The sequence below is a fragment of the Theropithecus gelada genome, chromosome 11, assembly GCF_003255815.1.
Source record: "Theropithecus gelada isolate Dixy chromosome 11, Tgel_1.0, whole genome shotgun sequence".
Lineage (NCBI taxonomy): Eukaryota > Metazoa > Chordata > Mammalia > Primates > Cercopithecidae > Theropithecus > Theropithecus gelada.
Genome location: NC_037679.1, coordinates 1184924 through 1210276, shown reverse-complemented (window position 1 = coordinate 1210276; position 25353 = coordinate 1184924). Strand labels below are relative to the sequence as shown.

General features: G+C 36.5%; 1 protein-coding gene and 1 non-coding gene across 2 annotated transcripts in view; both read left to right on the top strand.

The window, feature by feature from the left end:
- The window catches only part of SLC2A13 (solute carrier family 2 member 13), a 389333-nt gene that overhangs the window by 303698 nt on the left and 60282 nt on the right, over positions 1 to 25353 (top strand). The window contains exon 7 of the mRNA XM_025403622.1: positions 9501 to 9626. Within this exon, the coding sequence (XP_025259407.1) occupies positions 9501 to 9626 (126 nt within the window). The remainder of the gene's footprint in view (positions 1 to 9500; positions 9627 to 25353) is intronic.
- On the top strand, positions 19209 to 19342 carry LOC112635693. The gene has a single exon (XR_003122027.1). It is a non-coding gene; the product is annotated as a small nucleolar RNA SNORA22 (small nucleolar RNA).

Below are 25353 nucleotides of genomic sequence, written 5' to 3'. Positions count from 1 at the left end.
TGGAACCCCAGCTCCACCACATTTCAGTTACGTGACGTTGCTTAGGTAGTTTAACCTCTCTAAATCTGAGGCTTTTCTGTAAAAGGGGGAATATAAAGCCTCCCTCATGATGCCAATGTAAGAATTAAATGAGAACATGTAATTATTTAATATAGCCTCTTTGCATGGTAAACTGTCTGTGATATTACCACAATAAGGCTCATGATAAAATTCACCCTGCAAAATCTTCATAGCCTCAAATACTAGTCGACTTACTTGGGCTGTTTGCAAACCTAAGAATTTCAGTCTCTTAGTATTCCTTCTAGTATTTCTTTTCTGTCTCTTCAATAATGAATAATATATATTGTCACCAGAAAAGATTAATTACTGTTTTTTCTCTGAAAAAAGCATGTTGCACTCTAATTAGATTGTATTTGTATGTGTTGATTACATACAAATTGTATGCAAATCTAATTTTTACTCTGAAATGTATCAAGACTGAAAAAGTTATATATACATGTATGTATATATATTTTATGCACATATTTATTTACCTATAAACATGTATATGTATATAGATATAAACATACATTTATATACACGGCATCTTACACATGCAAAATTAGAATTGAGGTGTTTAACTATGTTGATCAAACATTCATTTAGTGTAACAGGAAAACACTTAACCCCCACTGGAGTTGACAGACTTGGTAGATAGAGCTCTCTTCTTCTTCCTTCCCCATTAGAGAGTTCATTGTTGCACTTTGTTCAGATGAAATGGAAGAACCAACCCAAGAATTCATTAAAAGGATTAGACAACCAGTTACTAGAACTCCGGGCCTAAAATACCAATATATGTTAAATCGCAAAAGCAAAGAAAAACCATTCTGACTAGTAGGCTAAATTGCTGCCTTTAACAGTGCCAGAGCCAAATGCTCAATCTGGGCAGGAGCCTGGTTGCTTTTAAACAGTAGACCTCACTAATATAAAATTTTTTACATCTAACTCAGGAGTCAGTTGAATCTTAGCCTCAACATGTAAGGGGAAGAGGTGAGAAATATGACTCTGTTTCACAGAGTTCCAGATGGTCATGTATGGATTTGGTCTGAGAGCCGTGAATTGTAAGGAACAATTCATGGTGTGATTCAAGCTTCAATCTTGTTATCTTCATGGACTGAAATGGAGAACGAGGTGTCTAATGGAACTACAGAGAGAGGGAACTACCAAATCTTCTATCAATATTAGTGACATTCATTCATCTCATTACTTACTCAGCAGGTATTTATTGAGCACTTATGTATCAAGCAACATGGAAATCGCTAAGAATAAAAGCTGTCCATGGTCCTGAGAAAGTCACAGTGCAGTAAGGGAAAGCAAACACGGCATGAACCTGTCAAGAAATCATGGAATGCATGATGATAATATGAGCGTTTTGTGATACTCTGACAGTATTGTGATGCCTCTAATTCTGCTGGGGTCAGGAAGTTGCATAGAGTAACATGAGTCTTGAAGCAAAGGAAGTATAGGAAAGATAAGGTAGAAAGTAATATCCAGAGAAAACAGTATGAGGAAAAACATGAGAGCATGTCATATTCTAAATCCTGCAGTCTCTTTGGACTGGCTAGCGCCCACGGCACCTATGGAAAAATGGCAAGAAGAGACAGGCAAGATAGGCAGGGGCTAACTGATGCCATAGTAAGGCATCATTTTCCTCCTATAGGCAATGGGAAGCTCTCTAGGATTTAAAAAGCAGAGAAATCTGATCAGGTTAGATTTGAGGCAGTGTAGAGAGTGGAGTGAACAGAATCTAGAAGCAGGCCCCTTTAAAAGACTATTGGAAGAGCTCAAATGAGAGATGGCTGGAATAAGAATGGAAAGTACAAGGCCAGGCACGGTGGCTGGCCAACATGGTGAAACCCCAACTCTACTAATAATACAAAAATTAGCCAGGCATGGTTGCACGTGCCTGTTATCCCAACTACTCAGGAAGCCAAGACAGGAGAATCGCTTGAACCCAGGAGGCGGAGGTTGCAGTGAGCCAAGATCGCACCGCCATTGCACTCCAGCCTGGGTGATAGTGTGAGGCTCTGTCTAAAAAAAAAAAAAAAAAGAATGGAGAGTACAGGAACTATACATGCTTGAGACATAAAATTGATAGAGCTGGTAGCTATTTAAATATGAATGTTCTGCGATCATGCTCAGGTTTTTAGATTGGGAGACATGAAAAAAACAATAGGTTTGGCAGGAAAGCCAAAGATTGAGCTTTAGGTTGTTGAGTTTGAGACACTTGGAAAACGTCCAGATAATTGGGCAATTGAAAGTATAGTTCTGGTACTTAGGGAAGAGAAACAAAGTTCAGAAAGAGGTCATGGAGGCTCAGTGTATTGGTTATAGCAATGGTCATGTAAAGTTGATATTTCCCAGCAAAGTAATGAAAGTAGATGGCCCAAAACAGAAGCAAAGGAGAAAGAAAAGATGAAGATGCCACCATCTGATAGGTGGGAGAAACCTAAAGAGAATAGTGTCACGCGGCACAAGGGATGGGAACATTGTAGGAAAGAGGGAAAAATTTTAGAAAATCTTATCACAAAATGGTAATTGTATGTTGGAAAAATGCTCCTAGTTACCCATGAGACAACCACCAGCAGTCTCTGGGAGAGCAACTTTAATGGAGTGGAGAGGATGATTTGCTTCATGAAATTATTACCAGTAGGCCCCTAGCCTTTTAAACTCATTTCTAACTATTTACTCGAGTATATAAGATATTTTTTTATTCTCATGAGTTTCCTACTTACATGGTTAAACAGGGAGAGGAAATCGACCGACATCCACTCTCTGTCAGGGAAAGAAATCAGGTGTTCAGAGTTGTTTTTCAGTACTGATATAGGAATCTGTCCTTCACAAGGCTCCAAGCAAGGCATGGAGTCCCCGTCCCACTAATAGTGGCAGTGTTCTCTGGTAAACCAGATTCCAAGTTACCTGCTGAAGCTGCTGAGAGCAGTGAGGAAGGGGATAGTAAAGCATGGAAGATTGGGAATGCTGTTAGGGGAAAGAGAGTGACATTATTGCACAAAATCGGGTGTTAAGTCATGCATAAAGAAGGAGTGAGTGAGCACAATTACCTGCAGAAAATGAAACTGGACCTGTGGCCACGGATCATTCCTACACCTGTGTTTGCCACCACTGATTTTCTGAAATTTAGGGCATTCTAGAGACAGGCATTTTAAGATCAAACACTGTTCTTGATGCTCCAGCTCGTTGAGTTTAATGAGACATACTTAAAAACAAATGGACCGTTTTCCAGAGGGCTGAGTTCACACCCAACTTCACGGAGTAGAAACTAAAAATGTTCTAAATTAACTCAAATCAATTTTTAAAAGATTTTCTGAGCAGAGAGCACATTTGGCTAAGACCCTGGGTGCCACGTGAAACATATAAACGATTGATTGAATGAAAATAGGCCATCCTTTCTCTTCCTTAAGACACTAAGCAGCCTTTTGTCCTGCTCTTTTTTACTTTAATTGGAAGCATTTTTAGGTTTTAGAGCCAGTTTTTTTCTAAATATATGAATACTTATTTGTCCCCTTTCTCAAAAGTCAGAGATTTTCTCCCTTTCTGGAAAGAAAGGCTAGAGATTGGAAAGTTAAATATTTCTTCTCTGCAACCAGTAAAAAAGAACCATTTGGTTCTAACTGTACTTGTCTGGACTCCGTAATTTGCTGTATTTGAGTTTCTAGTATATCTGCATTCAGCTCCCCAGCAGTCACATCCCACAGTAGAGGAACATCGTTGGCTATTGTCTAATTTCCCCACGGGAAAGGTGTCTACAATTGAGAAAAATAGTCTGAATTCCAGGCACACTTATTTACTACAAATTCTCTCTAAATATTGAAATGTCCTTCTACTATGAAATTTTGTGGGCTGTGATTTCAAAAAGAGCTCTCTCTTTCTTTGGCTTTTTCTATGTGGGCTTCAAGGAAACTGGCTCTTGCTGCTGTTGTTGCTTTCTGAAAGTGAGTTATCAAAATTACTAACCAATTCCATTTTGGGTGTTAATCAAATAGTTGTGGCTTTCACCACTTGTCAATTTAAAAACCAGGCTCAACTTAAAATACCCTTTGACAATTGGTTTTGCCTTCTTTTTATTTCATTCTAAAAATGACTAATATATTTACCTCAATTCACCTGCCCCCTAAAATTATTTTCCATAAACCAAGTACAAACTAGCTTATGAACCTACAAGAATGCCTTGATTTCTAGAGCTGTTGTGCATTGGTTCATTCAATAAATATATATTGGGAATCTACCCTGCAGCGGGCTGCATGCTGTTCTACAGATACAGAGTTGGTAAGCATGGCCTTATCCCTTGGGTGCTCAGAATCTATTTTGCTTACTAGTCAGTAAAGAGCATTGTATGTTACAATGAGGGCCATCTCCCTCAGCTTTACTAAATGTGGATTAGCCTGAAATTTAAACTGTATATCAATAAGGAGAACTCCATTTTATTTAATTCATTCTGCAATTCCTTTTATAAAGCATAGTCCTTATGTAAATATCTTCATATTCATTTCTCTTATAAATGTAAAGTTTCCCGAAGTAGAGCACACCTATAATTTCTGCCCTTGAAATTAGTGTGTAAGAATAAATGCTTGTGAGAAGTTGCAGCATTCTAATCAATTTTTACACTGTTAAGGTTTGTGCGAATTTAGGGTTAGATCATAGGTATTTCTGTCTTTTTCTTTCATGTACAGTCTTGGAACTGGGTGGATTGTTAGAGAATGTCTTCTCTTGAGATAGAAAATTTTGAAGTCTAGAATTTAGAACTTAGTCCAGGTCACACTGTGAAAGGGGACAAATAGGCCTAATATCTACTTTTCACCAAAACAGACAAAAAGAAAAGATTTCAGTCTATGCTTAGAATATTCTTATGAGCATTGACTTTGTGCCAATGTATTTAAATTTTCAGTTTTTATATTTAGAAAACCTTACATAAATTCATCAGGCCATGCTCAAGAAAGGCTTAAAGAGCAAATCTTGAGTGAAAAATATCATAGCCACTTCTAGAAGTTGTTCCTTTTTAAAAATGCCATTGTTAAAGCTGTCGGTATAATACATGCTCTCTGTAAAAGGTCAATTAGCAGATTCCCCAGGACATTTAAAGTTTTGTGCTACCTTCTAAATGTCAAGTTGAAGTTGGGAATCTTGTAATATTTAGAAAACTTTTACCATAAAATGGTCTATATGATGAAAAAAAATTCCAGGTCAAGGATGAAAGAGTGGTAGGAAATCTTGTCTTTCCTCCAGAAGACGGAGGCAGATAAGGGCTTAGTCCAGATAAGCACAAATACAGTTCCCACACTGAGCCCCACTCCTTGGAATGGGAAGGAAATTGAACACTTTTTGATACTTGACCTCCTTTCCCTGAACAAAATGGTGTGGAGGGGCAGTATGGAGTAGCAGAAGGAATAGTTTTTCATGCTTTTTCAATAAAAGAAAGGCTTTACGCCTGCACATACACTACGGAGTATGTTTTGGGAGAGGTTGGAAAGGATAAAGGGAAAAAAATAACTAGTAAGGCTTGGTGTTGGTCCTGGTTATGGCCAGAGAAATGAAATTAAAAGTTTGGTCCATGACTTTGAACACTTGTTTTCAGAGCCCGGAGGAAGAGAGGTGAGGACAGATGTGGATGTAGAAATCTTTGTTTCTGAGTTTAAATGTGAGAAAATTCATGCCTACTCCCGTCAGTTTTTTGCTGAGAAGATGTAAGGTAGAAAAAATAATATCTTTTTTTTTTCCCTATCTCAAGAGTCATAATGGGCATTACTGTAAGAAAAGAGAGATTAACAAGAGAAAAGCATAACAAATGTGTTTAACCAAAATTTTATGTGACACAGCCTTCAGGCATGAAGATTGCACCCAGAAAAAACCTGTGTATTTTTATAAACAGTTGTTGGAAATAAGAGTGGAGAACAAAGGGTATGAGCTAATAGTAATAACCTGGGAAGAACTCAGCGAGGCCTGTTTGTTCAGATTCTTCTTGGCCTCTGGGTGTAGAGAAGGAACCCTATAGACTGAGGGTTTTATGACCTACTTTCCGAGGATGCAGGTAAGAGATTTTTTTTTTTTCCTTTTTTTTATGACCGTGCTTCAGAGGCAAAGATGGGGAAAAGATTAGGGTGTGAGCTCCAAGGTGCCATATTATGGAGTAGCATGTTCTGAGCCCCAACAAAGACACCATCTTCTAAGAAATTTGTGGAGGAATAAGGATTGGGATTTGAAGAGAATTGTGGGTGCTTGGGAAATCTATCTATTATTAGGGACAGGAAAATTTCCTGGCAACAGTGAGTATCCAGCCAAGGTTGAAAACTTGTAATGTGTATTTGTATCAATATGCCTGGTTGTGTTATTTCTGTGCCGGAACAGAATAGTCTAGAGGTTGAAAAGTGTTCAGAAAGAGACAAACATGAAGTTCTGCAGGGTGACTGTAATAGAGGAACCTAAATATGAAGACATTGAGGATCTGGTGAGAGTGGTTAGAGGGATTCACATGAAGGTTTCATAGAGAGGGAAGCAGAGCCATGGAGCGAGTGAGAGATTGGTGGGGAACGAATGTTGAAGGTCTCTATGAGGTGGTGGTAGGCCAGATTTTCTCAACAGTGGTAGTTTGCTGACACCAGTCATAGATGATAATAATTTCCAGGATGTGGATAAATGTAAGCAGAAGTAAAGGCTTAGAAATCAGGGGGCTAAGAAACTTTAAGATGTATATATTGACTAAAGCCATCTAGATCAGGATTGTTGAGAATCCATTTGAGGCTGGTGATCATGAATTATAGAAGAGCTACTCATCTGCTCTATAGTGTGACTCCTTCAGCTACATTTGACTGTGTGGGTGAAGTCACAGAAAAGGCAAATGTTTGCATTCATAGAGGGCTAGGATTTTTGCCAGATGGGTATAATGGAATGATAGAGGAGAAGGAAAATTTGGGATATTGAAATGATGGGAAGTTGTCAGTAACCTAAAGAAAGGAGAAAACTGATAATAGAGAGCAAGTAGAGGGGTCAGTTAACTGGTGGTCATCAGGAGGTCTAATACCCAAATCAGCTTCACGAGGGCAGCAACTGTGTTTTGTTCACTTACATGTCCCAGCACCTAGAATAGTACCTGGCACATAGTAGGTCACAGGAAGATCATTTAATAAGTAAGCAGGAAAAGTGAGAAGTTGGGGTCATGCTTGGATAAGTGATTGAGGAAGTTATTTGTTATGGATGACATTTCATATGTCTGAAATGCACACACAGTAAGTTCTCAGTAATTATTAGCCTTTATCATTATGCATTTTGGACTTTTATAGGGACTACATATTTTCAGATAAATAAAATTGAGAACAATTTCTCTGCAAATGAGTGAGTTGACCTTTCCCAAATGGGTATAACTTAAGACCATTGGAACAATTAGTATTGTTAAATTTAACCTCATATGGACAGAATACACAAAATACTAGTAGAAATTATCTCCCTTTCCAAATTAGCCTAGTCTGGTTCTCAAAGACAGACACTCAGTGTCCTTACTTCTAAAGCCTTCAGTTGTCTAGTTTAGTGTGCTTATCACAGGTGTAGAAAATTTTATATTTACATTGCTGAATCACCTCTCAGTACATTTGAATGGCCTTTCCTTTGCTTTTTGTCTAGGGCTGAAGTCTCATTCAAAAATATGGGTGACTGCCTAGCTCAGGAAGAGTTCACAGGAGGGAGAAGGCTGAAATGATAACAAATCTAATTTTTAAACCATGCCAGTTGTGTTAGTCTGTTTCTGTTGTTATAAAGGAATACCTGAGACTGGGTAATTTATAAAGAAAAGAGGTTTAATTGGCTCACGGTTCTGCAGGCTGCACAGGAAGCATGGTGCTGACATCTGCTTCTGGTGAGGGCCTCAGGAAGCTTATGGTGGAAGGCTAACGGGGAACAGGCACCTCACATAGTGAAAGGGGGAGCAAGAGAGAGAAGAAGGAGGTTCCAGACTCTTTTTAACAACCAGATCTCATGTGAACTGAGTGAGAACTCACTCATCAACAAGGGGATGGCACTAAACCATTCAAGAGGGATCTTCCCCCCACGATTCAATACCTCCCACCAAGCCCTACCTCTAACTTTGGGGATTACAATTCAAGATGAGATTTGGAAGGGACAAACGTAAAAACCCTATCACCAGTGTTTTCATATTTAGTTAACTGAATCAAAAAAGTATTTTGATTTTCATATCCTTTTCAGACAACTTGTATGTCCCTTGGATGTCTTTTTCAGATGACCTATTTCTCCTTTCACAGCCCATAGTATCATGACTTGTAAACAGAAAATATTTAATAAATCTGTGCTGACTGATCTTTAATGACAACAAAAGCAGTTCCCTGAAATGCCCTTTGTTCTACCTCTTTGCCTGGTAAATTTCTTTTATGATTTGGTTCCAATGTCATATTTAAAATGGTTCCCAGCTCTCGTCGTTAAAATGAATCGGCCCCTGTTCCAGGTAGCTCATACCCAGTTTCCATTACATTGTCATTGTTCGTCTGTTTCTCATTCTTCCCTTTTATCTACCAAGGAGCAGGGATTTGGGCTTGTTCATCTTTAGTATCTCTGATACCTTGCACGTGCTTGCCATCTGTAAAGTGCTCCAGAATTGTCTGGCAAATGACTGTGACAGGGAGAAAACTCATTCTATAAGCATGATGTAGGCTTTAGTTGGCAAACCCTGCCCTCTAAAGGATTTTGCTTCTTTAAATTTTTTTCTGCAGTTAGAATACTGCTGCCAAATGAGCAGTTAGTAACTGATTATGACTTTGTGATCCAATTAGCAGATGTGATTAGGGGATGGTTAGCCTTTGTTCCTATACCTACTTCTTTTAAATTAAGAATAATCCGTAATTGATACTCAGTATAACTTTGCTGAAAACACAGATTTCACCAAGATATTAACAATGGCCATATTTGAGTAGTAGTATTTTTGTTTAACTTTTTTCTTTAGACATCATGTTTTTCATTGTTTGAATTTTCTTTTTCAGGATATGTATTAGGAAAAATAACTATTTTCATTTTTTAAAATAGATGGTGCATGAGGTAGACAATTAAGAGAAATGAATGCTTTGATGCAACTTGGAACCAGTCAGGGCTGTATCACAATGAGCCAGTCTACAGCTTGGTAACAAATCTCATTGGTTTAGGAAAGCAAAAGTTTATTTGCTCCAGATTGACGGGGACTCTTCTACATTCAGTCTCTCAGATCCAAGCCTCCTTCAGCTCAAAGTGGCTTCCAAAGTTGATGTGGCCAAAAGAGGGAGAAATCGAAGAGACCAGCCAGCTCTCACCTGGCTTGGCACATGTCACTTTCCTTGGCCAAAACAAATCCGAAGGCCCCAAGCTGACTGCACAAGAGAGTGGAAAATGCAGAGAAGCACATGGAATCCAGTATATGGTAAGCACCAGTTGTCTCTGCCAACATGACGGTAACTCTTTTCATTTTTCAGTTACTGTAATGAATGTATGTTGGATCCAGACTGCGGTTTCTGCTACAAGATGAACAAATCAACTGTCATTGACTCCTCCTGTGTTCCAGTTAATAAAGCATCTACAAATGAGGCAGCCTGGGGCAGGTATATCACTCATTTTACCATACGAATGTATAATAATATTTCAAAATGAGGCTTATGTTTAAGTTTTCAGAGTGCTTGCACTTATAGCAGTTCTTTTAAACTGACCTTCATAATTACATTACTTTGCAGCATATACTGGTGATAGTGGATGCAAAGCATTGCAATTGTGTGTTCCACGCAGAGTAGAAGGCACCCAGGCCTAGACTTTTGGAGACCCAGATTTCTCTAATAAGGTATAGGAGTTTGGATCTTTAGTTTTAGGCAGGTGTTCACAAATACTGCCAAGGCAATTTCTCCCACTGCATATTGTTTAATTACACTGTATTTCCAAACTCCCAAACTTTTAAATGAAAGAAAACTGTAAAGTGAAAATGAATTATTATCACATTAGGCCGCACGTGGTGCATCACGCAAAATGAATTATTATCACATTAAGCCGCACGTGGTGTAACCCCAGCACTTTGGGAGGCTGAGGCAGGCAGATCACTTGAGGTCAGGAGTTCGAGACCACTCTGGCCAACATGGTAAAACCCTGTCTCTACAAAATTACAAAAATTAGCTGGGAGTGGTGGCACATGCCTGTAATCCCAGCTGCTCAGGAGGCTAAGGCAGGAGAATCACTTGAACCCAGGAGATAGAGGTTGCAGTGAGCCGAGATCAAACCACTGCTCTCCAGCCTGGACAGCAGAGTGAGACTGCCTCAAAAAAAAAAAAAAAAAAAAAGAATTACTATCACATTAAATTATTTCATGAAACTATTTTTTTATTCCTAGAGGCCTTTTCCAGGGTTGAGTGAAATTAAGCAAAATAAGGATAAAAGTTGGTAATCATTGGCATGTAACTAGCTTGGGAGGCTAGAAACCTTAATATTTTTGGTTTGTAGTAGATGCATAAATGAAATATTAATATAAAATAAATAAATATTCTCCAGATTTGTGAACTAACATTTGTATCCAGACATATAAAATGTGCAAATGTTAGTTGATGTGGCTTTAACCTCTTTTGTGTTTTAAATTCCTATAAAATAATATGCTGTTGTCTACTCATAGTACTGATAAAGGCAATGAAATCTGTAATAAAGTATTGTGTCTCATGGGAGCTTATAGATAAAGTATAGTGTAATAATCATTTCATTAGAGAACTGCTCCAAAGAAGCAAATTATATATGTTAGTTGAGTAAAGATCCAGACCAAATTTTAAATATACTAATTACAAAGAAATATGTAAAAGAAATACAATTAGTATTTTAAATGAACACTCAAAAGAGTTTCTTTTAAAAATATTCAGTGTATAGTTTTCATCAGCCAAACTTAGTTAGTGAGTTAATTGATTAAATATTTCTAGATGTACTTGTTCACAGCTTTAAACTTTCAGAGTGTTGTTTTTGCCAATGGGAAAAAAAAAAAACTAAGTTACTACTAGTCTAGAATTATGAACATGTTATGAAATCTGTTAGAAATGTACATAGTTTCCTGTATTTTACATAATTAATTAATAAACTTATTAGAACTCTCTACTAAATAGTAAGGAGGCACTAAAATTAGATGTTTCTCTTACCTTCAGTAGAAGGGTTAGAGGTCAGAGGCCTCAAAGCAGGAGTTTTGACTTTTTTGCAAATAACAAATCATACAACTTTTTAGTAGTAATGTTTATTCCTTTATTTCGGGAAGATTAACAACTCACTCTTACATTTCATTTGTATTTTTATACCATCATCCTGTAGCTGCACATGAATTAGAGAAAAGTAAGGCACAGATAATAACTAAGTAGCAAAAATAAAAATAACTTAAAAAAATGATGTTCACAGCATATTCTTACAATAGTCGCAAACTCTTTACAAGGAAAAGAAAGAAAAAACCCCATGTTTTCTTACTCCTCCCTGTGCTGTGCAACAGTGCTCCTTCTCGGTGGGCCACTGCTATTGGTTACATCCTTAGTCTTGGCTAGAAAAGAGCAAAAAGGCAGGATGTGTTCTCCATGAAAAATTCTTCAGATAGATTTTCCACATGTAGGTAAAATAATATTCAGTATATATAATAGTAAATATTTTTGTTGGTTGGTTGATGGTTTGGTTGACAGATTTGATACAATTACCTGGAATGGAACTCTAAGGCAAAATCAACCATTACCTTGGATTCACATCTAGAGATATACTATAAATATTTCAAGGTCAAGTATTGAGGCAGTCCTTAGCCATATATCCTAATCTCTAACTGTAGCTGTTTCCTGAAAAGACACCAGGTGGAATGGCAACACCATTGATGATGGCAATGGTATAATACTGTTGATTAACTTTGAATTGTCAGTATAATGAAAATCATTTGTCCGTATAATCAACTATGAGATTATTTATCAGTATGCTTTTCTGTATCTCTGTTGTTAAATTTCAGTGAAACCTTAAAAAAAAATTATTTAGCAGACTTTTAGAAAATGTAGTAGACTGAGCTGATGCAGGAAAATCTCCTGCCCATTAACCTGCCCCAATAACTCCAACATGCATCCCACACACATTCAAGTTTAATGCACAGCGGAACTTGAAAGAAATCCCCAAGTGCCACAACAGAGTGTGAGTGGTGAGCCCGCATGGGAATATCAGAAGAGAATATAGGCCTTACAGGTGAGAGGTTAGGGTTTTTAATGCTGAGGGAGATTAGCTCCAGGCCTTGCCTCTGTAGCTACAAAGCACTATCGAGGTTCTGAAATAGGGACAAGAAAAATTCTAACTAGACTGGGCTTGGAAAGCTACCTACTTCTCTGCTGCTCACTTGGGACTACAAATGGAAATAGTGTCACACATGAAAAAGCAAAACCAAGAGCCTTTGCTATGAGGGAGTGTGTGTTCTCATTTCACACTGCCTTTGTGAAGTGGGAACCATGAGTTGACAAACATAAACACTAAAATAAATAAATTGAACGAAAAGTAGGTCCTAAACTGGAGACATCCATAGAGACATGTTAGGAATCCACATGAAATTATCAGAACCCAGTGTACATGAGATGTCCATGGGAAGCAACTCTTGGTAAATTCAGGAGGACAGTCAGAGAGTATTAGGCTGGTGCAAAAGTTAATTGCGGTTTTACCATTACTTTTAAGTAATTAACTTTTGCACCAACCTAATAGAAACCACACCAATTACTGGAGGCAAGGAAGCCACCAAGTGTGACAGATGGACAAATGAATACATAAAGAACCTTGCATTGCAAAAAAAAAAAAAAAAAAAAAAAGAGTCTTTAAAAGCAATAAAGGAAAGTATATTTTTCAATTATACTGAAAGTTATATGCTTATGATTGGTGCAGTATATATGTGTATTTTTATATGAGACATATGTATGTTATAATTCAGCAATTTTTGCAAAAAAAAGTAAAACTTGGGAAGCTGAAATTCTAGAGAAATGACATAGGATGTGGTATGATAACTTTTAGAAAAAAGTCTTCTAATGATCATTTTAAATTTTTCTGCTTTTTGGGTTTTTTTCAGAAAGAAATTGAGATTACAATTAGTTTTTCAATTTGTTAAATACAGATGTTAAAAATATGAGAGTAAGCTCTTAAAATATGAACTGTTAGAGGGAGAAATAAGAGACTCAAAGTATGATAAGAGAGGAAGGGGCAAAAAACAAAAACTCAGAAAAATTACATCTAAATGTAACTGTTTTAAAAATAAAAAATAAACCAATTAAACACAATTGTAAAAGATAAAGATCTTCATATTGATTTTTTTAATACAGTTGTATGCTGTTCACAGAAGACAGTCACAGAAAGGTTAGAAATATAGAAATAGAGGAAAGAAAAAATTAGACAAGTACTAAGTCAAAAAGACAAAAAATAGCAGAGACTAGAGTATTCAGAAAATTTACAAGCTTGATAGGAGAATCAAGTAGAACATAATGTAGAGAATGCCATTCTTTTTCAGAAACCATGGAACACTTACGAAATTTTACCATGTTCATGCACCAAGAATAAATTCAGTAAGCTTATATAAATGTATAGATATTTCAGTAAATTCTAAGTAAATCCAAATAATCAGTATCATCCAGAACATGTTTTCTAATAAAAATGCAATAAAACTATAAAACAAAAGAAAGATATTTATCACCCCTTCTAGTTTAGCTTGGGAACTAAAATAAACAAAACACCCAAAAAGCAACTTCAAATTAATGAATAGGTTTAGAAGAAATCACAGTGCAAAACAAGATGTTAAAATTAATAACTAAACAGATCCATAAGAGGTTAGACGTAGAACATAGAGTAAGCCTGTAGAGTTAGCAGAGGATGGAAAAGCAAAGCAAAGAAATGCTCGAGAGGATCAAGAAATAAAAGTTCTTAAAGAAGACTAACAAAATGTAGAAACTTCTTGCAATACTGATCAAGAAGAGAGAGAAGGCACAAACAATATTTAGAAAAAAAAAAAAAGATTTATAACAATGGATGGTAAAGATTTTTAAATTCATAAGAGAATACTATGAACAGTGTTCTCCAGTGCATTTGAAAACAGATAAATGGACAGTTTTCAAGAAAAAATGTAACTTTCCAAAACCAATTCCAAACCTCTGTGAAGCGAGTGATTTCTATACCCTACTTACAGATGTGAATAGTGTTACTTAGAGGTTCTGAATGACTTTCTCAAAGTCAAAAGGCCAGTAAGTTCACTTCTGTTAGGGGAGCAACAATTGAGTAGTGGAAAGATACACATTTTAGTTTCAGGTAGTTTCCAATTTCTAAGTTAAACAAAGTATGTTATTGACAAATCAGGCATTAGAATTTTTGTTTGTTTTGTTTTGTTTGTTTGTTTTCTGTATTTATCTGTGTCTGTTTATCCACCCCCCTACCTCCTGACTCTGCATCTATACGAAACCATAAATACTCTATTCTGGAACTTCAAACCTCCTGACTGTTTAAAATAGTGTTGCCAATGAGGGACACTTTCTTAATGCGCTGATTCAGTATTTGTTTCCTATAATACAGCACTTTCGCTCTGTAATTAGAAACACTAAAATAGCTAGATAGATTCCCTATTTGGCAATTCATTGTTTTCTGTACTCATTCAGCAGAGATATTTTTCTCAAAGCTGCACTCTGATGTAACACCCAGTCTGTTTTCCCAGCATTTCACCGCTCTCCCACACAGATTCTAGTCAGTTTAAACCCCTTGTCATTACCCTAATATCTGTTATAATTTCCTGTCTCTACGTCTTTTCTCACACTGTGCCTTCTGTCTAGAATTTACCCTCCTTGATCTCTGCCTGAAATCTATTTTTTTTTTTTCTCGGATTAGATGTCCCTTTTTCCTTGCAGTTTCTATGATAAGCCCCAGAAAACAATGCTTATTCTATCTCCTGCTGCCCTCTAGCACTCCCCTGGTTGTCACATACTATAAGAGACATTTCCTGGCTATAAGATGAATGATAGCCATTTAAGTCCTACTGGAACAGCTCACAGGGCTGACACTATGTGCCACTTAGCAGTAGCAGTGTGAGGCAACCTGGCCTGGGGATTTCCAGGAGACACATCCACCTCAGTACAGATGCAATTCTTACAAACCTTTGAACAAAGTTACCCTTACAAGACTAGCTTAACCTCGTTTTATGAATGAAAGACCCGGTAACTGACTCATATTGAACACAGGTGTAAGAAAGGGGAAGAATCCCCCAAGCTCTGAGAATAGTCTCCAGATGGAAACCCTCCTGGGTGGGCGGTCATCTGATCCGTGATTGAATCTGGCTCATGCCGCCCACCTGCTCCCATTATCCAACTTGTAAGAGCACTGCTAGAATAAACTGCTGGTGTTCAACATCAGTCGGTGTCTAAGTCTCATCTTTGATGTGAATCAGACCACATTGGAAGAAAAATTGCCACTGGGGAAGCCAGTTAACTATGACCATCCAAAACCCCTGAATAATGAATCCTTGTATAATTTGTATGATAATTATATTTTTATATGATAGCAATCTGTGTTTGAATGTATATTTGCTTCTAGATTATAAATTCTAATTTCTATATTCTGCACTGTTTTTAAACTTTTGGTGTTTTATATACATCAAGCATTCAATCAATAATTATAAAAATATATAAGGGTTTAAAATTATCACAGTTATAAATGAGAGGATATGATGTTCCTGTCACTTCATTTTAGTTACATCTTTTGCATCTATACTTATTTCCTTCCAGGAAAGGAAACTTATAAAAGGAAAAAATTGAAGTAATGCAATTTACATTAACACAAAGCGTTAATGTTTACCTGTACTAATATAAAAACACTAAAAAACAGTTTAAAAATAAAATTTAACCATGTGCTTCAGTATATTACCACAAAAATATTGCTTGGAGCCATACTTTATGAAAAACACTTTTTAAAAATTATTGGAAGAAGCTAGGTGAGTTGGCACATTCCTGTAGCCCTAGCTACCCGAGAGGCCAAGGCAGGAGGATCACTTGAGCCCAGGAGTTTAAAGCTAGCCTGGGTAACATAGCAGGACTCCATCTATAATCATCATCATCATCATCATCGTCATCCTGGCTAAAAATTATTAGAAGAAATATTCAGCATATTTCCTGAAAATATTCACTGATATGCCAGGGAAGCAGTTTATCTATGGTGATAGCATAAGACCAAATGTATTACAAAACTATATCAAATAGCAAAAACAGAGCATTTTCCTTTGTAACCTCTGTAAATTTTTTGAAAAGAGATATCACTTTTGTATTTAGAAAATGAAATTTATTTTATCATTAACAAACCACATCATTATCTTAAGGTACTCATGTACAGGATTGATGTATTTTTATCAGCTAGTCACATAGGGATAGGAAAAACTCCAGCTGTGCTCCTAAATTAATAACAGTGTAGCTCAAAGTTAATTTTTACCAACATAAATTTTATAGAGAGAAGTATAGTATCTAATATAGAATATTTTAATCAATTTGAGTTTTAAAATTCTACTTTTCTTCATGTTACTGCTTAAATAGAAGTCATTATGGTACATTATTCTCTTTAGTGTCTGTGGCTGCATGTTATGTGTTTGGAAGTTTCATCTACCTGTAAATAATTTCAGAGATCACATGCCTCTAGGCTATTACTTTTTCAAGTTCAGAAACTTAGATTCCCTTGGACTTAGTGACTATGTTGCAGACTCTGATACTATTTATGTTGCACAGTCTACAAATCAAAAGACCAAAACGCTTCTGAATAATTTATCTCCCTGCTCCATGTTAATTTATTGACTTTCTTAGTTGATATTTAATTGTAATAATAAATAAACACTTTTAAACAGTTTTATCCTAGTAGTGATATTCATAGTATATTTGACTACCTTTCATTTTTAGTCAAAAGCTAATATTTCTAGTCAACCCATGTTCCTTTTACATTTTTAAAATTTTTCTTCATATTTCCTTTGAAAAGTAGACTGTGAGTTATTTCTCACTAAAGAAGATTAAATAACACTAAGATTTTTATTATAAGGATAAAAGCCAAAGTTTGAATTCCATGTGTATGGTGAATGTAAGATAACAGTGGTGAACCTTGGTTCATCAAACATTGGAGCAATTAAGCATCAGAAGGTGTACAGCAGAGATGAAGTCTGGGGAGCTTGCAATTTATTAAAAAGGGGGTTGAGAAAGTAATGAGAACAAGAGAAAGGAAAATGTATGGCTGGCGCCAATACAGGAAATATGAGTTTAGATCAGATTGTTAAAGAACCTTATTTAGAGATTTTAATTTGTTTTTTATAGGTACATTTTTATAGGTGTGGGAATCATATTGCCAGTGATTTTAGGTGAATGGCTTTATGTGATACCTGGACATGGACAGGATATTGTGTCACATAGTGAGTTAAATATTTTCAGTCTGTGAAGAAGAAAATCAGTTGGCTAGCATGATTTTAACACTTGGGCAGGAAACATTATCTAATTAGAAATTAATAATGTTCTTTTCATTCCATTTTTATGTAACCATCTTCTATTCTTGGCAAGTGTGATTTTGATTGATTGTATTATTGTTCAAAATATCTGCTGCCGCTCCCAAGGGAAGGATTGTATTTCCCTGGCCCATTCAGTCTTATCCACATGAGTTGTTCTGGCCAAGGAAATTAGAGTGGAACCAATCCCTGTCATTTCTGAACCAAAGCTTTAAGGCATGGAGTTTTAAACAAAGATTTTCCACGTCCTCTTTTCCTTCTTCAGTATAGTTGGCCATATCCTAAAATAGAAGGTGTTCCATTAGATTTGGTCACAGGGTGAAGAAAATGTGGAGCAGAAGCATAACTGACCTGAAGCAGACCTGTGGTGTGAGCAATGCATTAACCTTGGGGTTTGTAAATCTCACTGCAATCTGACCTCTTCTGTTACTCTGACATAATTGGTTCTCTTCTGACTGATATAGCAAGATGAGCTGGATTCTACTGTGGAAGGGCACAATTTTTTTTTTTTAAGTTATAAAAGGAACTCTAAAGAAAACTATTAAACAAATAGTAGTACAGGGCAATGAAAGAAAGGGTAAAAAATTATGAAAGGGATTGCCAAATGTCGTGAGTTTGGGGAACACTGCCATAGGAAGTAGAGAGTTGTTAAGGTTTTTAAGTAGGGGCAATGTAAGTGGCTTTAGGTTTAAGAGATAAAATTCTGATATAGGAAGGAAGAAGAAATTGTAAAGAATTTTATAAAGAACAAGTAAAGGGCAGGGCATTTGGAAATATAGTAATATAAGGGATATAGAAGAATGGTGCTTGCATTTTTAAATGTTGTTTTATATATATATATAAATTTAAAAATTTAAGCAGAAGATTATACATGCTGCTATGGTACAGAAAGAAGAGCAGCATTAGATATCCAGATAATCTCAGGAAGTGTTTTGCTGGACAGCATATATGAAATAAAATTTGACCAAATCAAAGAACCATTGCCTCTGTACACATCATGTGGTATCCAGGTCCTTCCTACTCTCTTGGTTTCAGTGCTAGTTTTATAACATAAACAAAATAGTTTTCCACTACCTATGATCTGGGTTTACAACTTGTGCAGTTTGTACAATAGCAATCCATGTTTTAGTATTGGAATATGCATAGACATTCATGAACCAATACCAATCACAATTCCTACAGTTTCAAAACAGTGCCAAAATGGCAACCTGAAAACTGTGATAACACAAAACTCTGTGCTCAGAATTTCTAAGAAAAATCCATTATACTGCCCTTCACTCTGACTTTACTTGTCCTCTGTTAGGATGAATGCTGGCTTATTTTATCTAGGAACTTTATTCTTAAATAGTTCCAAGAATTAACCCACTTCATTTTCATTTCAGAGACACATGTTTCCTGGAACCCTCCAAAAATCACATTTTTTTCTTTTTGTTGTCATTTATTTGGTAAATGAGTATAGGAAAAGATTGGATTTAGAGCTGTTCTGCATGGACAAACTCATAAATATTAAACTTAGCTTTAATTATTGGTAGATTGGATTATATAACAGAATTTAAACTCTGTTCACATTGGTATGGCATTTATACCTGGGAAGAGAAAGAGTTTTTTCTGTGGTCATTTTATAGGATTGAAATTTGACATTGTGCTGCATGCTATTAAAAATGTATTATTGCACAGTGAACACCCAAGTGTGCTTTATAGTTCCTTTGGCTTTGACTCTGTGCTAGAGCAATGTCTGTTATTTTCCTCTGCATTGAAAAGAACATTCATCCTTTCAGATGTATTCAGAAAGCCAGCACATTTAATTGAAAGCATATTAAAAAGACTCAGACATTACTCCCTAAGATTTATAATCTAAGAGGTAGATTGTAACATTTACACAAACATACTTCAAAATTATTTTAAAGAAATGAATGTTCCTTTTACAAATACATAGAGAAAGAAAAATATTTACAGTGTATACTGCTTAGCGTCATGGACATTTGAGAGAAAAGGTAAATGAAAAATGTATTGTTGAATGTGCAAATTTGGAGTGATTTTTAGAAATCAACCCTGGGCTTTTAGGAACATCAAATAATAGAAGGTTTGATAAATAAAAGTTTATATTAAACTATGGGATAGAGTATTTCAGATACAAGATATGGACTGTAAATATTTAAAGATTATGTATTAACACCTTAATATATTTTAAAATAATGCTGAAGGTCTTATAACTGTGACTTACTTTAACTTTCTGTGACATAAATGAGGAAAATAAATTCTCCAAATGATAAAAATACTTGTAAACCATGAATTTATTTTGTGACATTTTTAGGCCCGTAAAAATATATCATATATTCTTTATTATTCATGATGAAATTTTCATTTAAGGCTTAAAAATGAGACTGCCTGTGTGATGCATGGATACCCATTTACTAAACCATTTCAACCATCAAAACTTCTGAAGCCTCAGAGATAGGAACCTGCTTGATTATATAACTATACTGTTTTCCCTTCTGTGGGGTGCAAGCGGTTGTCTGAAAACTGTAATTGACAGTGGAAAATCATCTTTGGTTTAACATTGAGTTTTTGGGAAATACTTGATTATGCAGACCTATGTTGTTTTTTAATTAATTGGCTTAGGAAACAGGCAATCAGAATTCTGCTCAGGAGAATCAGGGAAGGAAAGGGCCAGATCAGAGTTAAATCAATATTTTACATTTCAATTTTTATACTTAAAACAATATTTTATGTAGAAACTTTTCTACATCTGTGCTTTCAAACTGTAGTTGTTATTGGTATATGAAACATCTACATTTATTCTGCCTACTTAATTGTTCAACAAACTTTAAGAACTTTCTGTATAACCTAATATAGAATGCCAAACCATAGTATTTATAAAAACTTGGGGGACATCAGCTAGGACAGTTAGACACACTTGAAACAGAATTTCAAAGGTGATTACAAAGCAGAGATACATGCTGACCTTGGGCTATGTCACATAAGCTACTTATGTAATTAGAACTTATAAACTTATGTAATTAGCTACTTGTAAAGTTAGAGTTAAACAAAGAAGGTAATTACTCAGAGCATCATCTTCCCTGCTAACTCAGATACTATTTTAAGTTCTTCATTGATTCGTAAGAGATCCTATCTGATATCTTGGTAGCAGTGGACATTTTTGCAAGTAATTCTCAATTATTATTACTTTGCTTCTTTAAATAGAAATTAAGAAGGTACAGATCAATATTTGATGTCTTCTCCCCCTCCCCCCAACTCATTTTTTTTTTTTTTCCTGTGACTTCACAGAAAAGTTTCAAAAATCAACTCCTCAGTGTTAGGTGTACATGACTTGGGGAATCAGATGATTTTTAGGAGCTCTGTGCATATTTAATAGCTTTTTCAAGACAGTGAAACCAGGAAACGTATTTTGTGCCACTGCAATTAAGCCTAAGAAATTTTATGTGATTGTTTCTGTCTGCCCAGATCCAGGAGGGAGGCAGACTCTGGAAAGCCACAACACATTAGGCATGACTGAGAGGAGGGATCACACACCTGGGGATGTCACTTGAGTCAGAGGAGTGGCCCAAGGGGGCTGTCTGGCAGTGCAAGAATGCAGGAGGTAGATTAGGAAACATTTGTAGAAGTTAAAGAGCTGGAAAGTGTTACCATAAAGAGATACTACTTGAAAGGACAAAGCAGACAAAGCAGAGAAACTGACAAAATAGAATGAAGAAAAACAGGGCAGGCTTAGACAAGCCCAAAGAATGTGTATCCTGGAAGTCAGTTCAGGGAACAAGAACACATAGCCTTCTCTGTAGTGAGTATTCTCATTTGTGGATCTCTCTTTGCTGGGCAAGGAACTGTCATTTTTTTTTTTTTTTTTTTTTTTTTTTTTTTTAAATTTATTTATTATTATTATACTGTAAGTTGTAGGGTACATGTGCATAACGTGCATGTTTGTTACATATGTATACTTGTGCCTTGTTGGTGTGCTGCACCCATCAACTCGTCATTTACATCAGGTATAACTCCCAATGCAATCCCTCCCCCCGCCCCCCTCCCCATGATAGGCCCCGGTGTGTGATGTTCCCCTTCCCGAGTCCAAGTGATCTCATTGTTCAGTTCCCACCTATGAGTGAGAACATGCGGTGTTTGGTTTTCTGTTCTTGTGATAGTTTGCTAAGAATGATGGATTCCAGCTGCATCCATGTCCCTACAAAGGACACAAACTCATCCTTTTTTATGGCTGCATAGTATTCCATGGTGTATATATGCCACATTTTCTTAATCCAATCTGTCACTGATGGACATTTGGGTTGATTCCAAGTCTTTGCTATTGTGAATAGTGCTGCAATAAACATACGTGTGCATGTGTCTTTATAGCAGCATAATTTATAATCCTTTGGGTATATCCCCAGTAATGGGATGGCTGGGTCATATGGTACATCTAGTTCTAGATCCTTGAGGAATCGCCATACTGTTTTCCATAATGGTTGAACTAGTTTACAATCCCACCAACAGTGTAAAAGCGTTCCTATTTCTCCACATCCTCTCCAGCACCTGTTGTTTCCTGACTTTTGAATGATCGCCATTCTAACTGGTGTGAGATGGTATCTCATTGTGGTTTTGATTTGCATTTCTCTGATGGCCAGTGATGATGAGCATTTTTTCATGTGTTTGTTGGCTGTATGAATGTCTTCTTTTGAGAAATGTCTATTCATATCCTTTGCCCACTTTTTGATGGGGTTGTTTGTTTTTTTCTTGTAAATTTGTTTGAGTTCTTTGTAGGTTCTGGATATTAGCCCTTTGTCAGATGAGTAGATTGCAAAAATTTTCTCCCATTCTGTAGGTTGCCTGTTCACTCTGATGGTAGTTTCTTTTGCTGTGCAGAAGCTCTTTAGTTTAATGAGATCCCATTTGTCAATTTTGGCTTTTGCTGCCGTTGCTTTTGGTGTTTTAGACATGAAGTCTTTGCCCATGCCTATGTCCTGAATGGTACTACCTAGGTTTTCCTCTAGGATTTTTATGGTATTAGGTCTAACATTTAAGTCTCTAATCCATCTTGAATTAATTTTCGTATAAGGAGTAAGGAAAGGATCCAGTTTCAGCTTTCTACTTATGGCTAGCCAATTTTCCCAGCACCATTTATTAAATAGGGAATCCTTTCCCCATTTCTTGTTTTTCTCAGGTTTGTCAAAGATCAGATGGCTGTAGATGTGTGGTATTATTTCTGAGGACTCTGTTCTGTTCCATTGGTCTATATCTCTGTTTTGGTACCAGTACCATGCTGTTTTGGTTACTGTAGCCTTGTAGTATAGTTTGAAGTCAGGTAGCGTGATGCCTCCAGCTTTGTTCTTTTGACTTAGGATTGTCTTGGAGATGCGGGCTCTTTTTTGGTTCCATATGAACTTTAAAGCAGTTTTTTCCAATTCTGTGAAGAAACTCATTGGTAGCTTGATGGGGATGGCATTGAATCTATAAATTACCTTGGGCAGTATGGCCATTTTCACGATATTGATTCTTCCTATCCATGAGCATGGTATGTTCTTCCATTTGTTTGTGTCCTCTTTTATTTCACTGAGCAGTGGTTTGTAGTTCTCCTTGAAGAGGTCCTTTACATCCCTTGTAAGTTGGATTCCTAGGTATTTGATTCTCTTTGAAGCAATTGTGAATGGAAGTTCATTCATGATTTGGCTCTCTGTTTGTCTGTTACTAGTGTATAAGAATGCTTGTGATTTTTGCACATTAATTTTGTATCCTGAGACTTTGCTGAAGTTGCTTATCAGCTTAAGGAGATTTTGGGCTGAGACAATGGGGTTTTCTAAATATACAATCATGTCATCTGCAAAGAGGGACAATTTGACTTCTTCTTTTCCTAACTGAATACCCTTGATTTCTTTCTCTTGCCTGATTGCCCTAGCCAGAACTTCCAACACTATGTTGAATAGGAGTGGTGAGAGAGGGCATCCCTGTCTTGTGCCAGTTTTCAAAGGGAATTTTTCCAGTTTTTGCCCATTCAGTATGATATTGGCTGTGGGTTTGTCATAAATAGCTCTTATTATTTTGAGGTATGTTCCATCAATACCGAATTTATTGAGCGTTTTTAGCATGAAGGGCTGTTGAATTTTGTCAAAAGCCTTTTCTGCATCTATTGAAATAATCATGTGGTTCTTGTCTTTGGTTCTGTTTATATGCTGGATTATGTTTATTGATTTGCGAATGTTGAACCAGCCTTGCATCCCAGGGATGAAGCCCACTTGATCATGGTGGATAAGCTTTTTGATGTGTTGCTGAATCCGGTTTGCCAGTATTTTATTGAGGATTTTTGCATCGATGTTCATCAGGGATATTGGTCTAAAATTCTCTTTTTTTGTTGTATCTCTGCCAGGCTTTGGTATCAGGATGATGTTGGCCTCATAAAATGAGTTAGGGAGGATTCCCTCTTTTTCTATTGATTGGAATAGTTTCAGAAGGAATGGTACCAACTCCTCCTTGTACCTCTGGTAGAATTCAGCTGTGAATCCATCTGGTCCTGGACTTTTTTTGGTTGGTAGGCTATTAATTGTTGCCTCAATTTCAGAGCCTGCTATTGGTCTATTCAGGGATTCAACTTCTTCCTGGTTTAGTCTTGGAAGAGTGTAAGTGTCCAGGAAATTATCCATTTCTTCTAGATTTTCCAGTTTATTTGCGTAGAGGTGTTTATAGTATTCTCTGATGGTAGTTTGTATTTCTGTGGGGTCGGTGGTGATATCCCCTTTTTCATTTTTAATTGCGTCGATTTGATTCTTCTCTCTTTTCTTCTTTATTAGTCTTGCTAGTGGTCTGTCAATTTTGTTGATCTTTTCAAAAAACCAACTCCTGGATTCATTGATTTTTTGGAGGGTTTTTTGTGTCTCTATCTCCTTCAGTTCTGCTCTGATCTTAGAGTTGAAATGAAGGAAAAAATCTTAAGGGCAGCCAGAGAGAAAGGTCGGGTTACCCACAAAGGGAAGCCCATCAGACTCACAGCAGATCTCTCGGCAGAAACTCTCCAAGCCAGAAGAGAGTGGGGGCCAATATTCAACATTCTTAAAGAAAAGAATTTTAAACCCAGAATTTCATATCCAGCCAAACTAAGTTTCATAAGTGAAGGAGAAATAAAATCCTTTACAGATAAGCAAATGCTTAGAGATTTTGTCACCACTAGGCCTGCCTTACAAGAGACCCTGAAGGAAGCACTCAACATGGAAAGGAACAACCGGTACCAGCCATCTCAAAAACATGCCAAAATGTAAAGACCATCGAGGCTAGGAAGAAACTGCATCAACTAATGAGCAAAATAACCAGTTAATATCATAATGGCAGGATCAAGTTCACACATAACAATCTTAACCTTAAATGTAAATGGACTAAATGCTCCAATTAAGAGACACAGACTGGCAAACTGGATAAAGAGTCAAGACCCATCAGTCTGCTGTATTCAGGAGACCCATCTCACACGCAGAGACATACATAGGCTCAAAATAAAGGGATGGAGGAAGATTTACCAAGCAAATGGAGAACAAAAAAAAGCGGGGGTTGCAATACTAGTCTCTGATAAAACAGACTTTAAACCATCAAAGATCAAAAGAGACAAAGAAGGCCATTACATAATGGTAAAGGGATCAATTCAACAGGAAGAGCTAACTATCCTAAATATATATGCACCCAATACAGGAGCACCCAGATTCATAAAGCAAGTCCTTAGAGACTTACAAAGAGACTTAGACTCCCATACAATAATAATGGGAGACTTCAACACTCCATTGTCAACATTAGACAGATCAACGAGACAGAAAGTTAACAAGGATATC